This window comes from Salmo salar, chromosome ssa09, assembly GCF_905237065.1.
Source record: "Salmo salar chromosome ssa09, Ssal_v3.1, whole genome shotgun sequence".
Lineage (NCBI taxonomy): Eukaryota > Metazoa > Chordata > Actinopteri > Salmoniformes > Salmonidae > Salmo > Salmo salar.
In genome coordinates this window covers 67,384,062-67,400,489 of record NC_059450.1, presented here as the reverse complement: position 1 = coordinate 67,400,489, position 16,428 = coordinate 67,384,062, and the positions used below count along the sequence as shown (strand labels likewise).

The 16,428-nt window shown below is 59.1% G+C and overlaps 1 protein-coding gene across 3 annotated transcripts in view; it reads right to left on the bottom strand.

Annotated features, from left to right (window-relative positions):
• Window positions 1–3,080: 3,080 nt before the first annotated feature.
• The window catches only part of LOC106611679 (lysine-specific demethylase 2A), a 51,982-nt gene continuing 38,634 nt past the window's right edge, over window positions 3,081–16,428 (bottom strand). For 2 of the 3 annotated variants that reach the window (XM_014212126.2, XM_014212127.2), the window contains exons 17-23: window positions 6,734–6,979; window positions 6,598–6,630; window positions 5,472–6,493; window positions 5,151–5,314; window positions 4,812–4,958; window positions 4,343–4,558; window positions 3,081–4,259 (exon numbers count right to left, since the gene is read on the bottom strand). In XM_014212126.2, the coding sequence (XP_014067601.1) occupies window positions 4,078–4,259; window positions 4,343–4,558; window positions 4,812–4,958; window positions 5,151–5,314; window positions 5,472–6,493; window positions 6,598–6,630; window positions 6,734–6,979 (2,010 nt within the window). In that variant the 3' untranslated portion in view covers window positions 3,081–4,077. The remainder of the gene's footprint in view (window positions 4,260–4,342; window positions 4,559–4,811; window positions 4,959–5,150; window positions 5,315–5,471; window positions 6,494–6,597; window positions 6,631–6,733; window positions 6,980–16,428) is intronic. The other variant, XM_014212128.2, reaches the window with a different exon arrangement.

Here is a 16,428-nt window from a genome sequence, read left to right as displayed (position 1 = left end):
AAAAAATAACATATGTGGACCTGTTCTCTAATATCAGCCCCCCCCCAAAAAATAACATATGTGGACCTGTTCTCTAATATCAGCCCCCCCCCAAAAAATAACATATGTGGACCTGTTCTCTAATATCAGCCCCCCCCAAAAAATAACATATGTGGACCTGTTCTCTAATATCAGCCCCCCCCAAAAAATAACATATGTGGACCTGTTCTCTAATATCAGCCCCCCCCAAAAAATAACATATGTGGACCTGTTCTCTAATATCAGCCCCCCCCAAAAAATAACATATGTGGACCTGTTCTCTATTATCAGCCCCCCCCCCAAAAAATAACATATGTGGACCTGTTCTCTAATATCAGCCCCCCCCCAAAATAACATATGTGGACCTGTTCTCTAATATCAGCCCCCCCCAAAAAAATAACATATGTGGACCTGTTCTCTAATATCAGCCCCCCCAAAAAATAACATATGTGGACCTGTTCTCTAATATCAGCCCCCCCAAAAAATAACATATGTGGACCTGTTCTCTAATATCAGCCCCCCCCAAAAAATAACATATGTGGACCTGTTCTCTAATATCAGCCCCCCCAAAAAATAACATATGTGGACCTGTTCTCTAATATCAGCCCCCCCCAAAAAATAACATATGTGGACCTGTTCTCTAATATCAGCCCCCCCCAAAAAATAACATATGTGGACCTGTTCTCTAATATCAGCCCCCCCCCAAAAAATAACATATGTGGACCTGTTCTCTAATATCAGCCCCCCCCAAAAAAATAACATATGTGGACCTGTTCTCTAATATCAGCCCCCCCCCAAAAAATAACATATGTGGACCTGTTCTCTAATATCAGCCCCCCCAAAAAATAACATATGTGGACCTGTTCTCTAATATCAGCCCCCCCCAAAAAATAACATATGTGGACCTGTTCTCTAATATCAGCCCCCCCCCAAAAAAATAACATATGTGGACCTGTTCTCTAATATCAGCCCCCCCCAAAAATAACATATGTGGACCTGTTCTCTAATATCAGCCCCCCCAAAAAATAACATATGTGGACCTGTTCTCTAATATCAGCCCCCCCAAAAAAATAACATATGTGGACCTGTTCTCTAATATCAGCCCCCCCCAAAAATAACATATGTGGACCTGTTCTCTAATATCAGCCCCCCCAAAAAATAACATATGTGGACCTGTTCTCTAATATCAGCCCCCCCCCAAAAATAACATATGTGGACCTGTTCTCTAATATCAGCCCCCCCCAAAAAATAACATATGTGGACCTGTTCTCTAATATCAGCCCCCCCCCAAAAATAACATATGTGGACCTGTTCTCTAATATCAGCCCCCCCCCAAAAAATAACATATGTGGACCTGTTCTCTAATATCAGCCCCCCAAAAAATAACATATGTGGACCTGTTCTCTAATATCAGCCCCCCCCCAAAAATAACATATGTGGACCTGTTCTCTAATATCAGCCCCCCCCAAAAAATAACATATGTGGACCTGTTCTCTAATATCAGCCCCCCCCCAAAAAATAACATATGTGGCCCTGTTCTCTAATATCAGCCCCCCCCAAAAATAACATATGTGGACCTGTTCTCTAATATCAGCCCCCCCCCAAAAATAACATATGTGGACCTGTTCTCTAATATCAGCCCCCCCAAAAAATAACATATGTGGACCTGTTCTCTAATATCAGCCCCCCCAAAAAATAACATATGTGGACCTGTTCTCTAATATCAGCCCCCCCAAAAAATAACATATGTGGACCTGTTCTCTAATATCAGCCCCCCCAAAAAATAACATGTTGACCTGTTCTCTAATATCAGCCCCCCCCAAAAAATAACATATGTGGACCTGTTCTCTAATATCAGCCCCCCCCCAAAAATAACATATGTGGACCTGTTCTCTAATATCAGCCCCCCCCAAAATAACACATGTGGACCTGTTCTCTAATATCAGCCCCCCCCCCAAAAATAACACATGTGGACCTGTTCTCTAATATCAGCCCCCCCAAAATAACACATGTGGACCTGTTCTCTAATATCAGCCCCCCCCCAAAATAACACATGTGGCCCTGTTCTCTAATATCAGCCCCCCCCCCCCACCCCAAAATAACACATGTGGACCTGTTCTCTAATATCAGCCCCCCCAAAAATAACACATGTGGACCTGTTCTCTAATATCAGCCCCCCCCAAAAATAACATATGTGGACCTGTTCTCTATTATCAGCCCCCCCCAAAAATAACATATGTTGACGTGTTCTCTAATATCAGCCTCCCCCCAAAAATAACATATGTGGACCTGTTCTCTAATATCAGCCCCTCCCCCCAAAAATAACACATGTGGACCTGTTCTCTAATATCAGCCCCCCCCAAAAAAAATAACATATGTGGACCTGTTCTCTAACATCAGCCCCCCCCAAAATAACACATGTGGACCTGTTCTCTAATATCAGCCCCCCCCCAAAATAACATATGTGGCCCTGTTCTCTAATATCAGCCCCCCCCCCCAAAATAACACATGTGGACCTGTTCTCTAATATCAGCCCCCCCCCCAAAATAACATATGTGGACCTGTTCTCTAATATCAGCCCCCCCCAAAAATAACATATGTGGACCTGTTCTCTATTATCAGCCCCCCCCCAAAATAACATATGTTGACGTGTTCTCTAATATCAGCCTCCCCCCCAAAATAACATATGTGGACCTGTTCTCTATTATCAGCCCCCCCCCCAAAATAACATATGTGGACGTGTTCTCTAATATCAGCCCCCCCGTCAAAATAACACATGTGGACCTGTTCTCTAATATCAGCCCCCCCCAAAATAACACATGTGGCCCTGTTCTCTAATATCAGCCCCCCCACCCCCCAAAAATAACATATGTGGACCTGTTCTCTAATATCAGCCCCCCCCCCCAAAATAACACATGTGGACCTGTTCTCTAATATCAGCCCCCCCCAAAAATAACACATGTGGCCCTGTTCTCTAATATCAGCCCCCCCCACCCCCCCAAAATAACATATGTGGACCTGTTCTCTAATATCAGCCCCCCCCCCAAATAATCACTTCCATCTGGCACAGTTGATGTTTAATTTTCTTTTTAAAAAAAACATAAGTGAAAAAGATTTCTGAAAATAATTACAATGCTACAGGATTTTCTCTTCTAAAATAGGGAAACATTTAGACAAAAGTATATATTTATTTTCTTTTTAGATTTGGCAGTGAGGGAGTGGGGTGGGTAAGAAATAAGTATACATTAGAAGCACTAGACTGAATGGTAACAGGGCAGAATAATGACAGCAAATCATACATTTATACACAATCTTAGCAGGTGAAACTGAAAGGAACTCACATTTTATCCATGGGAAACAGAAAATGCATTAAAGTGGGGGTGAGGGGCATTTCCTAAAATAGAGACGGTTGTCCTAGATCCGCATTTGTACAAAACAGGGAGAGTTTTGGGAGTGATAGCACCTGAATTCTAACTGTTGTTTGAGATCGCACCATTTACCCTGTCACCCTCCTTTCTCCCTTTCATTCACGCCCCACCCTTGTTTTGGAGTGGTCTCGTCAACGTCGATTGCCCTCTCGCGCCGTCCCTGAAACCCTCCGTCTCACTGACCGAAGTACTCCTGGAAGAGTTCGTCCACAACCAACACCTTTTGGGTTAGAGACGGCCTTGTCATAAAGCACTTAGAACCCACTAGGGTAAGGAGGGAACCCTGTCTGGTATGACCGCAACACCCCTAGCACCCCCATAATCCCCAGCCACACTCACGGGAACCCCCAATTCTACCCCCCCCCCCCCCACTTTAATCATGCAGCGTAGGCGCCTGAACGCAAACACCTGAGTCTCTTGTCTGGTTTAGTCAAAAAAAATGTATACAACATGGAAAGAAACCCTTCTCCCACTAAGTGTGTAGTAACTAATCACTCTCCTTTCCTACTCCCTTCTGAGTGCAGGGGATTTTTAAGCCTCCCTTGTCCTTCTACAGTCTTTTCTCTGTCCCACAGAGATGTACCCGACCTCTCCCTGTATGCCCCCTGTCCCAGACAGAGGCGGCGGGCCTCTAGGATATCCTCTGGATCAGCTTGTCCTCTGATAGGCAGTAGAGGGCGTTGACAGACAGCTCAGAGATGAAGGCCTCGCAGGCTTTGCGGGAGACACCCTTGCATTCCCGCAGGTCCAGCAGGGAGAGGCAGGAGAGCCGGCGGAGATACCGCAGACACGCGTCCGTCAGCTTACTGCAGCCTGGGAGATAGAGAGAGACAGCTGTGCTCAATATGAACAACTCAATAGCAATCCTGTGTGTGCTGTGCGAGTCCAAGGCTTACCCCCCACGTTGAGCTCAGTGAGTGTGTTGCGTGTGGAGGAACCCACGGCAGTGAGCAGGTTGATGGACTGGTCAGTGAGGCCTCCGCAGTGGGACAGGTCCAGACGGGTCAGCAGGGGCATGTGTCTGATCACCAGCCTCAGAGTTGAGTCACTGATCTCCAGCCCCGCCAGACGGAAAGACTGCATGTTCCTCAGCTGACTGCGGTTATCACAACCTAGAGAGGGACAGAGAGGGGGACGGGATTAGGGCAGAAAGAGGGAGGGAGGAGGGAGAGGCCGGAGGAGAAAGAGGTGACAGGAGGGCGACAGCGGAAGAGAGAAAAGATGAAGGAGAGGGAAAGGAGGACTGAGAATATCTGTGTCCGCTGCTGACTCCAGAGGGACATAGCTAATTAACGTGGTATGACAAGGGATTTATCCAAACAGTACTTAATTCAAACAGAAAACGCTGGGGGGGGGGGCTTTCACCTGGGGGGTTGAGCAGGTCTCGGATCTGTCCATCTTTCACCCCGTCGGCCCACCGCAGGTCCAGCGTGCGCAGGAGGGGGCAACTGATCGAGCTCAGAGCCGAAATAGAAGACCAGGAGCACCCAGATAACATGAGATCCTTCAGCCCTGAGCCGGAGAGAGAGAGAATTACATCTCCAACGTGAGTAATAGTTCAAGTGGGAATGTCTGTCTGCGTCTCTCTGTCTGCGTCTCTCTGTCTGCGTCTCTCTGTCTGCGTCTCTCTGTCTGCGTCTCTCTGTCTGCGTCTCTCTGTCTGCGTCTCTCTGTCTGCGTCTCTCTGTCTGCGTCTCTCTGTACCTGGCAGGCGGTTGACGAGCCAGGTGAGTTGTTTCTTGGAGATGGAGGTCCAGGAGAGGTCCAGGGCGACTGGCTGGCGTTTGATGATGCCTGACAGGGCCTGAGGACTGATTGCTTTAGACACGGTCAGATTGATCCTCATCCACAGCCTCTTATCCAGGCTCCTGCACCAGAACACATTTGTTAAGGTTTTTAATTCAAGCACCCATACACTCTTGCACATGCAGACACATGAATAGTTACCACAGCTCTTACGGAAACAAAGGCGGTTATCACTGCGTGTATGTGTGTATAAAATGCATTCTAAAATGTTTCTCTTACCATTTGTACCAGTTCTTGCAGACGGCCATGCAGACACAGAGCTCGGCACGAGTCAGGTAACGGAAGACAGATACCCACACCTCCCTCTCACAGCCCGGTTCGCTCCCTCCATTCGCCACCTCCCTCTCCCCATCCTGTAAAGCCGACAGAGGGAGGTGTAGAGGAGGAACCCGAGAGGAGAAAGCACCATTGTTTGTCCTCTCTGGTCTACCCGGCCTCCTCCTCCTCACGTCTTGATGGGAGCCGCCCGTGTGTGTGTTGCTTTCCCGGATGTGTGTGTGTCTGTCTGAGCGTGAGGGTGCAGGGTCTGGGGCGTGGTTCCTGAGGGGTGGTCGGGCCAGATTCTTGCGTTGTGTGTAAATCTGTCCGGGAGGGGCAGGGCGGGGGGTGACTGCAGCCTCCAGTTTGGGGACGATGGCCCCTGGATCATGTTTGGCCCTCGACGGCTGTAGGGTCACAGTGAGATACGAGCCCTTCATGAGGTCGTCGCTAATGTCCGACACTACGAGGACCGGTGGCTCCGCCTGTGCCTGTTCTCCTTCCCTCCAGTCTTCATCCATCGCCTCTTCTTCTTCGTTTTGGTTGGACTCCCCACTCCCCTCATCTTCTTTGGCTGTTCCTCGTCTCTGCGGCCGGTTTTCTTTGTCCCTTCTGCCACCCCGCACGCCGTTCTCCCTGTCCTCCTCCTCCTCATCATCACTACTACAACTACTGCTGCTGCTGCTGGTACTGCTACCACTCTCTTCCTCTGCTCCACCGTGTCTCTGTCCTCTTCCTGCTGCTCCTCCTCTGAGCCGTACTCCTCGCCCCCTGCGCCCCTCTCCCCTGCCTGCGGGGGCCAGGCTAAGGGAGGGTTGGGGGGGCTGGAGTCGTGCCCCTGTAGGGGAGCCTCTGAAGGACCCACGGCCCCGGGACAGTCTGCCGACGGGGGAGTGAAGGCGAGAGGACACCCCTCTCTGGAGGTGGGCCAGACGCTGGGAGCCCGGGAGCTTGTGAGAAAGCTCTGGAGACGACGTCTGCTGCTTGTGTAGAGAGGAGTAGAATAGGTGAAACAATGCTTTGGTTTGAATAATCATACACTGGTTTAGAGAGATACAGTGCTTTAAAATGGGCTGCATGTACTTACCGATTGTAAGATTTTGCTGCGCTCCAGTTTGATCTGCAACACAAAGACAGATTAAAATTAGATGACTTGGTGAAAAATGATTGTACGAATCAAAAACCCCTTTCACCGGACCCCCTTCTCGTTCTCCCTCTCTTACACTCTTCCGGAGTCGTAGCTCCAGTGCACCGGCTCTCTTCCTGTTCTGTTGTTGCTGCAGTAGCAGTCGCTGAGAGGGAGGGGGCGCCCTCCGCTGGGACAGAGGGGACGTCAGGGGGGGTCTGCCACGTCGCCCCTTCCTCAGCCCACCTCCTGCCTCCCCTACTCCTATCCCTTCCCGGTGGACATGCTTTGATGTAGTGAGAGAACCTGTAGACGCCATGCTGTCCTCATCACTGCTGGACGACTGAGACCGAGAGGGAGAGTAAGAGACAGAGGCAACATCACAAAACAGGTATTAACAGAGTTGGTGGCTATCATCTTACAGGGACAGAAGAAGACGCAGAGCGAGAGCGATCGAGCGAGCCGCACTCCCGCAGAGCGAGAGGGAGGGAGCGAGCCGCACTCCCGCAGAGCGAGAGGGAGGGAGCGAGCCGCACTCCCGCAGAGCGAGAGGGAGGGAGCGAGCCGCCCGCAGAGCGGAGGAGCGAGCCGCACTCCCGCAGAGCGAGAGCGAGGAGCGAGCCGCACTCCCGCAGAGCGAGAGGGAGATAGCGAGCCGCACTCCCGCAGAGCGAGAGGGAGGGAGCGAGCCGCACTCCCGCAGAGCGAGAGGGAGGGAGCGAGCCGCACTCCCGCAGAGCGAGAGGGAGGGAGCGAGCCGCACTCCCGCAGAGCGAGAGGGAGGGAGCGAGCCGCACTCCCGCAGAGCGAGAGGGAGGGAGCGAGCCGCACTCCCGCAGAGGGAGAGAGCGCGAGCCGCACTCCCGCAGAGGGAGAGAGAGCGCCACACGCAGAGCGAGAGAGAGAGAGCGCCGCACGCAGAGCGAAAGCGAGAGAGAGCGAGAGAGAGCGCGAGAGAGAGAGAGCGAGAGAGAGCGCCGCACGCAGAGCGAGAGAGAGCGCCACACGCAGAGAGAGAGAGAGCGCGAGCGCCGCACGCAGAGCGAGAGAGAGCGCGAGAGAGACCGCGAGAGAGAGAGAGAGCGAGAGAGAGCGCCGAACGCAGAGCGAGAGAGAGCGTGAGAGAGAGAGAGCGAGAGAGAGCGCGAGAGAGAGCCGCACGCAGAGCGAGCGCGAGCGAGCGCGAGCGCGAGAGCGCGAGAGAGAGAGAGAGCGAGAGAGAGCGCCGCACGCAGAGAGAGAGAGCGAGCGAGAGAGAGCGCCACACGCAGAGCGAGAGAGAGCGCGAGAGAGCGAGCGAGAGAGAGCGCCACACGCAGAGAGAGAGAGCGAGAGAGAGCGAGAGCGAGCGCCGCACGCAGAGCGAGAGAGAGCGCGAGAGAGAGAGAGCGAGCGAGAGAGAGCGCCGCACGCAGAGCGAGAGAGAGCGCGAGAGAGAGAGAGCGAGAGAGAGCGCCGAACGCAGAGCGAGAGAGAGCGCGAGAGAGAGAGAGCGAGAGAGAGCGCGAGAGAGAGAGAGAGCGCCGCACGCAGAGCGAGAGAGCGCGAGAGAGAGAGCGAGCGAGAGAGAGCGCCGCACGCAGAGCGAGAGAGAGCGAGAGAGCGAGCGCGAGCGAGAGCGCCGCACGCAGAGCGAGAGAGCGCGCCACACGCACGCAGAGCGAGAGAGCCCCAAACGCACGCAGAGAGAGAGAGAGCGCCACACGCACGCAGAGCGAGAGAGCCCCAAACACACGCAGAGCGCGAGAGCGAGAGAGAGAGCGCCACACGCACGCAGAGCGAGAGAGAGAGAGCGCCACACGCACGCAGAGCGAGAGAGAGCCACACGCACGCAGAGCGAGAGAGAGCGCCACACGCACGCAGAGCGAGAGAGAGAGAGAGAGAGCGCCACACGCACGCAGAGCGAGAGAGAGAGAGAGCGCCACACGCAAACAAAGCGAGAGAGAGAGAGAGCGAGAGCGCCACACGCACGCAGAGCGAGAGAGAGAGAGCGCCACACGCACGCAGAGCGAGAGAGAGAGCGCCACACGCACGCAGAGCGAGAGAGAGCGCCACACGCACGCAGAGAGAGAGAGAGAGCGCCACACGCACGCAGAGCGAGAGAGAGAGAGCGCCACACGCACGCAGAGCGAGAGAGAGAGAGAGCGCCACACGCACGCAGAGCGAGAGAGAGGAGAGGCGCCACACGCACGCAGAGCGAGAGAGAGCGCCACGCGCACGCAGAGCGAGAGAGAGCGCCGCACGCAGAGCGAGAGAGAGAGAGAGCGCCGCACGCAGAGCGAGAGAGAGAGAGAGCCACGCACGCAGAGCGAGAGAGCGCCACACGCAGAGCGAGAGAGAGCGCCACGCACGCAGAGCGAGACAGAGCGCCACACGCACGCAGAGCGAGAGAGAGAGAGAGCGCCACACGCGCTAGAGCGAGAGAGAGAGGCGCCACACGCACGCAGAGCGAGAGAGAGAGAGAGCGCCACACGCACGCAGAGAGAGAGAGCGCCACACGCCAGAGCGAGAGAGAGCGCCACACGCACGCAGAGCGAGAGAGAGAGAGAGCGCCACACGCACGCAGAGCGAGAGAGAGAGAGGAGCGCCACACGCACGCAGAGCGAGAGAGAGAGAGCGCCACACGCGCGCAGAGCGAGAGAGAGAGAGCGCCACACGCACGCAGAGCGAGAGAGAGCGAGAGCGCCACACGCACGCAGAGCGAGAGAGAGAGAGCGCCACACGCACGCAGAGCGAGAGAGAGAGAGAGCGCCACACGCACGCAGAGCGAGAGAGAGAGAGACGCCACACGCACGCAGAGCGAGAGAGAGAGAGAGAGCGCCACACGCACGCAGAGCGAGAGAGAGAGAGAAGCGCCACACGCACGCAGAGCGAGAGAGAGCGCCACACGCACGCAGAGCGAGAGAGAGAGAGCGCCACACGCACGCAGAGCGAGAGAGAGAGAGAGCGCCACACGCACGCAGAGCGAGAGAGAGAGAGCCACACGCACGCAGAGCGAGAGAGAGAGAGAGCGCCACACGCACGCAGAGCGCCAAACGCACGCAGAGCGAGAGAGAGAGAGCGCCACACGCACGCAGAGCGAGAGAGAGCCCCAAACGCACGCAGAGCGAGAGAGAGAGAGAGAGCGCCACACGCACGCAGAGCGCCAAACGCACGCAGAGCGAGAGAGAGCGCCACACGCACGCAGAGCGAGAGAGAGCCCCCAAACGCACGCAGAGCGAGAGAGAGAGAGAGAGCGCCACACGCACGCAGAGAGAGAGAGCGCCACACGCACGCAGAGCGAGAGAGAGAGCGCCACACGCAGAGCGAGAGAGAGAGAGCGCCACACGCACGCAGAGCGCCACACGCACGCAGAGCGAGAGAGAGCGCCACACGCACGCAGAGCGAGAGAGAGAGCGCCACACGCACGCAGAGAGAGAGAGAGCGCCACACGCACGCAGAGCGAGAGAGCGCCACACGAACGCAGAGCGCCACACGCACGCAGAGAGAGAGAGCGCCACACGCACGCAGAGAGAGAGAGCGCCACACGCACGCAGAGCGAGAGAGAGAGCGCCACACGCACGCAGAGCGCCACACGCACGCAGAGAGAGAGAGCGCCACACGCACGCAGAGCGCCACACGCACGCAGAGAGAGAGAGCGCCACACGCACGCAGAGCGAGAGAGAGAGCGCCACACGCACGCAGAGCGAGAGAGAGAGCGCCACACGCACGCAGAGCGCCACACGCACGCAGAGCGAGAGAGAGAGAGCGCCACACGCACGCAGAGCGAGAGAGAGAGGCGCCACACGCACGCAGAGCGAGAGAGAGCGCACACGCACGCAGAGCGAGAGAGAGAGAGCGCCACACGCACGCAGAGCGAGAGAGAGAGAGCGCCACGCACGCAGCGCGAGAGAGAGAGCGCCACACGCACGCAGAGCGAGAGAGAGCGCCACCGCACGCAGAGCGAGAGAGAGAGAGGCGCCACACGCACGCAGAGCGAGAGAGAGCGCCACACGCACGCAGAGCGAGAGAGAGCGCCACACGCACGCAGAGCGAGAGAGAGGCGCCACACGCACGCAGAGCGAGAGAGAGAGAGAGCGCCACACGCACGCAGAGCGAGAGAGAGCGCCACGCACGCAGAGCGAGAGAGAGAGAGGCGCCACACGCACGCAGAGCGAGAGAGAGGCGCCACACGCACGCAGAGCGAGAGAGAGCGCCACACGCACGCAGAGCGAGAGAGAGAGAGGGCGCCACACGCACGCAGAGCGAGAGAGAGAGCGCCACACGCACGCAGAGCGAGAGAGAGAGCGCCACACGCACGCAGAGCGAGAGAGAGAGCGCCACACGCACGCAGAGCGAGAGAGAGAGAGACGCCACACGCACGCAGAGCGAGAGAGAGAGCGCCACACGCACGCAGAGCGAGAGAGAGAGCGCCACACGCACGCAGAGCGAGAGAGCGCCACACGCACGCAGAGCGAGAGAGAGAGAGCGCCACACGCACGCAGAGCGAGAGAGAGCGCCACACGCACGCAGAGCGAGAGAGAGAGAGAGCGCCACACGCACGCAGAGCGAGAGAGAGCGCCCGCACGCAGAGCGAGAGAGAGAGCGCCACACGCACGCAGAGCGAGAGAGAGAGCGCCACACGCACGCAGAGGAGAGAGAGAGCGCCGCACGCACGCAGAGCGAGAGAGCGCCACACGCAGAGAGAGAGAGAGCGCCGCATGCAGACCGCGAGAGAGAGCGAGAGAGAGCGCCGCGCACGCAGAGCGAGAGAGAGCGCGCACGCAGAGAGCGAGAGAGAGCCCGACGCAGAGCGAGAGAGAGCGGAGAGAAGAGCGAGAGAGCGCGCGAGAGAGAGAGAGCGGGCGAGAGAGCGAGAGCGAGCGCCACGCAAGCGAGAGAGAAGCGCGAGAGAGAGAGAGCGAGAGAGAGCGCCCGACAGAGAGCGAAGAGAGCGTGAGAGAGAGAGAGCGCCACAAGAGCGCAGAGCGAGAGAGAGAGCGAGAGAGCGCCGCACGCAGAGCGAGAGAGAGCGAGAGAGCGAGCGCGAGCGAGAGAGCGCGAGAGAGAGAGAGAGAGAGCGAGAGAGAGCGCCGCACGCAGAGCGAGAGCCCCAAACGCACGCAGAGAGAGAGAGCGCGCCACACGCACGCAGAGCGAGAGAGCCCCAAACGCACGCAGAGCGAGAGAGAGAGAGAGCGCCACACGCACGCAGAGCGAGAGAGAGAGAGCCCCAAACACACGCAGAGCGAGAGAGAGAGCGCCGCACGCAGAGCGCGAGAGCGAGAGCGCCGCACGCAGAGCGCGAGAGAGAGAGAGAGCGCCACACGCACGCAGAGCGAGAGAGAGAGAGAGCGCCACACGCACGCAGAGCGAGAGAGAGAGAGAGAGCGCCACGCACGCAGAGCGAGAGAGCGCACACGCACGCAGAGCGAGAGAGAGAGCGCCCACACGCACGCAGAGCGAGAGAGCGCGCCACACGCACGCAGAGCGAGAGAGAGAGCGCCACACGCACGCAGAGCGAGAGAGAGAGAGCGCCACACGCACGCAGAGCGAGAGAGAGAGAGCGCGCCACACGCACGCAGAGCGAGAGAGCGCCACACGCACGCAGAGCGAGAGAGAGAGCGCCACACGCACGCAGAGCGAGAGAGAGAGCGCCACACGCACGCAGAGCGAGAGAGAGAGCGCGCCACACGCACGCAGAGCGAGAGAGAGAGCGCGCCACACGCACGCAGAGCGAGAGAGAAAGAGAGCGCCACACGCACGCAGAGCGAGAGAGAGCGCCACACGCACGCAGAGCAGAGAGAGAGAGAGCGCCACACGCACGCAGAGCGAGAGAGAGCACCACACGCACGCAGAGCGAGAGAGAGCGCCACACGCACGCAGAGCGAGAGAGAGCGCCACACGCACGCAGAGCGAGAGAGCGCCACACGCACGCAGAGCGAGAGAGAGAGAGAGCGCCACACGCACGCAGAGCGAGAGAGAGAGAGAGCGCCACACGCACGCAGAGCGAGAGAGAGAGAGAGCGCCACACGCACGCAGAGCGAGAGAGAGAGCGCCACACGCACGCAGAGCGAGAGAGAGCGCCACACGCACGCAGAGCGAGAGAGAGAGACGCCACACGCACGCAGAGCGAGAGAGAGAGCGCCACACGCACGCAGAGCGAGAGAGCGCCACACGCACGCAGAGCGAGAGAGAGCGCCGCACGCAGAGCGAGAGAGAGCAAGAGCGAGAGCGCCACACGCAGAGCGAGAGAGCGCCACACGCAGAGCGAGAGAGAGCGCCACACGCAGAGCGAGAGAGAGCGCCACGCACGCAGAGCGAGAGAGAGCGCCACACGCACTTAGAGCGAGACAGAGCGCCACACGCACGCAGAGGGAGAGAGAGAGAGAGAGCGCCACACGCGCGCAGAGCGAGAGAGAGAGAGCGCCACACCCGCAGAGCAGAGAGAGAGAGAGCGCCACACGCACGCAGAGAGAGAGAGAGAGCGCCACACGCACGCAGAGCGAGAGAGAGCGCCACACGCACGCAGAGCGAGAGAGAGCGCCACACGCACGCAGAGCGAGAGAGAGAGAGAGAGAGCGCCACACGCACGCAGAGCGAGAGAGAGAGAGAGAGAGAGCGCCACACGCACGCAGAGCGAGAGAGAGAGAGAGAGCGCCACACGCACGCAGAGCGAGAGAGAGCGCCACACGCACGCAGAGCGAGAGAGAGAGAGCGCCACACGCACGCAGAGCGAGAGAGAGCGAAGGCCACACGCACGCAGAGCGAGAGAGAAGAGAGAGCGCCACACGCACAGAGCGAGAGAGAGAGCGCCACACGCACGCAGAGCGAGAGAGAGGCGCCACACGCACGCAGAGCGAGAGAGAGAGCGCCACACGCACGCAGAGCGAGAGAGAGAGCGCCACACGCACGCAGAGCGAGAGAGAGCGCCACACGCACGCAGAGCGAGAGAGAGAGCGCCACACGCACGCAGAGCGAGAGAGAGAGAGCGCCACACGCACGCAGAGCAGAGAGAGCGCCACACGCACGCAGAGCGAGAGAGAGAGCGCCACACGCACGCAGAGCGAGAGAGAGAGCGCCACACGCACGCAGAGCGAGAGAGAGAGAGCGCACACGCACGCAGAGCGAGAGAGAGAGAGAGAGCGCCACACGCACGCAGAGCGAGAGAGAGCGCCACACGCAGCAGAGGAGAGAGAGCGCCACGCAGAGCGAGAGAGCGCCGCACGCAGAGCGAGAGAGAGCGCCACACGCAGACGCAGAGCGAGAGAGAGAGAGAGAGCGCCACGCAGAGCGAGAGAGAGCGAGCGCCACGCACGCAGAGCGAGAGAGAGCGCCACAGACGCAGAGCGAGAGAGAGCGCCCACGCAGAGCGAGAGAGAGAGAGAGAGAGAGCGAGAGAGCCGCACGCAGAGCGAGAGAGAGCGCCCGCAAGCGCGAGAGAGAGAGCGAGGGAGCGCCACGCAGAGCGAGAGAGCGAGAGAAGAGCGAGAGAGAGAGAGCGCCACACGCAGAGCGAGAGAGAGCGCAGAGAGAGCGAGAGCGGCGCCGCACGCAGAGCGAGAGAGAGCGAGAGAGCGCGAGAGAGAGAGAGCGCCCGACGCAGAGCGAGAGAGAGCGAGAGAAGAGAGAGCGAGAGAGAGCGCGAAGAGCGAGAGAGAGAGCGCCGCACGCAGAGCGAGAGAGCGCGAGAGAGCGAACGCGAGCGAGAGAGCAGAGCGCCGCACGCAGAGCGAGAGAGCGCGCCACACGCACGAGCGAGAGAGAGCGCCACACGCACGCAGAGCGAGAGAGAGAGAGAGCGCCACACGCACGCAGAGCGAGAGAGAGAGCGCCACACGCACGCAGAGCGAGAGAGAGAGGCGCCACACGCACGCAGAGCGAGAGAGAGAGAGAGCGCCACACGCACGCAGAGCGAGAGAGAGCGCCCAACACACGCAGAGCGAGAGAGAGAGAGAGAGCGCCCGCACGCAGAGCGCGAGAGAGAGAGCGCCACACGCACGCAGAGCGAGAGAGAGAGCGCCACACGCACGCAGAGCGAGAGAGAGAGCGCCACACGCACGCAGAGCGAGAGAGCGCCACCGCACGCAGAGCGAGAGAGAGCCACCACGCAGAGCGAGAGAGAGCGAAGGCGCCACACGCACGCAGAGCGAGAGAGAGACGCCACACGCACGCAGAGCGAGAGAGAGCCCCACACGCGAGAGAGCGAGAGAGAGAGAGCGCGCCACACGCAAGCGAGAGAGCCCAACCCGCAGAGCGAGAGCGAGAGAGAGAGCGCCCGCACGCAGAGCGCGAGAGAGAGAGAGGCGCCACACGCACGCAGAGCGAGAGAGAGAGCGCCACACGCACGAGAGCGAGAGAGAGAGAGCGCCCCACCACGCAGAGCGAGAGAGCGCGCCACACGCACGCAGAGCGAGAGAGAGCCACACGCACGCAGAGCGAGAGAGCGAGAGAGAGAGCGCCACCGCACGCAGAGCGACAGAGAGAGAGAGCGCCACACGCACGCAGAGCGAGAGAGAGAGAGAGAGAGAGCAGAGAGCGCCACACGCACGAGAGAGCGAGAGAGAGAGAGAGAGCGCCACACGCACGCAGAGCGAGAGAGAGCGAGAGCAGAGAGCGCCCGCACGCAGAGCGAGAGAGAGAGCCCCACACGCAGAGCGAGAGAGAGAGAGAAGCGCCACACGCACGCAGAGCGAGAGAGAGAGAGGCCACACGCACTGAGCGAGAGAGAGAGAGGCGCCACACGCACGCAGAGCGAGAGAGAGAGCGCCACACGCACGCAGAGCGAGAGAGAGAGAGCGCCACACGCACGCAGAGCGAGAGAGAGAGCGCCAAACGCACGCAGAGCGAGAGAGAGAGAGCGCCACACGCACGCAGAGCGAGAGAGAGAGGGAAGCGCCACACGCACGCAGAGCGAGAGAGAGCGCCACACGCACGCAGAGCGAGAGAGAGAGAGCGCCACACGCACGCAGAGCGAGAGAGAGAGAGAGAGAGACGCCACACGCACGCAGAGCGAGAGAGAGAGCGCCACACGCACGCAGAGCGAGAGAGAGAGAGGCGCCACACGCACGAGAGCGAGAGAGAGAGACGCCACACGCACGCAGAGCGAGAGAGAGAGAGCGCCACACGCACGCAGAGCGAGAGAGAGAGAGACGCCACCGCACGCAGAGCGAGAGAGAGAGCGCCACACGCACGCAGAGCGAGAGAGAGCGCCACACGCACGCAGAGCGAGAGAGAGCGCCCACGCAGCAGAGCGAGAGAGCGCCACACGCACGCAGAGCGAGAGAGCGAGAGAGAGAGACCACACGCACGCAGAGCGAGAGAGAGAGAGAGAGAGCGCCACACGCACGCAGAGCGAGAGAGAGAGAGAGCGCCACACGCACGCAGAGCGAGAGAGAGAGAGGGAGCGCCACACGCACGCAGAGCGAGAGAGCGAGAGAGAGAGAGAGCGCCACGCGCGCAGAGCGAGAGAGAGAGAGAGCGCCACACGCACGCAGAGCGAGAGAGAGAGAGAGAGCGCCACACGCACGCAGAGCGAGAGAGAGACGCCACACGCACGCAGAGCGAGAGAGAGAGAGAGAGCGCCACACGCACGCAGAGCGAGAGAGAGGCGCCACACGCACGCAGAGCGAGAGAGAGAGAGCGCCACACGCACGCAGAGCGAGAGAGAGAGAGAGCGCCACACGCACGCAGAGCGAGAGAGAGAGCGCCACACGCACGCAGAGCGAGAGAGAGAGCGCCACACGCACGCAGAGCGAGAGAGAGAGCGCCACACGCACGCAGAGCGAGAGAGAGCGCCACACGCACGCAGAG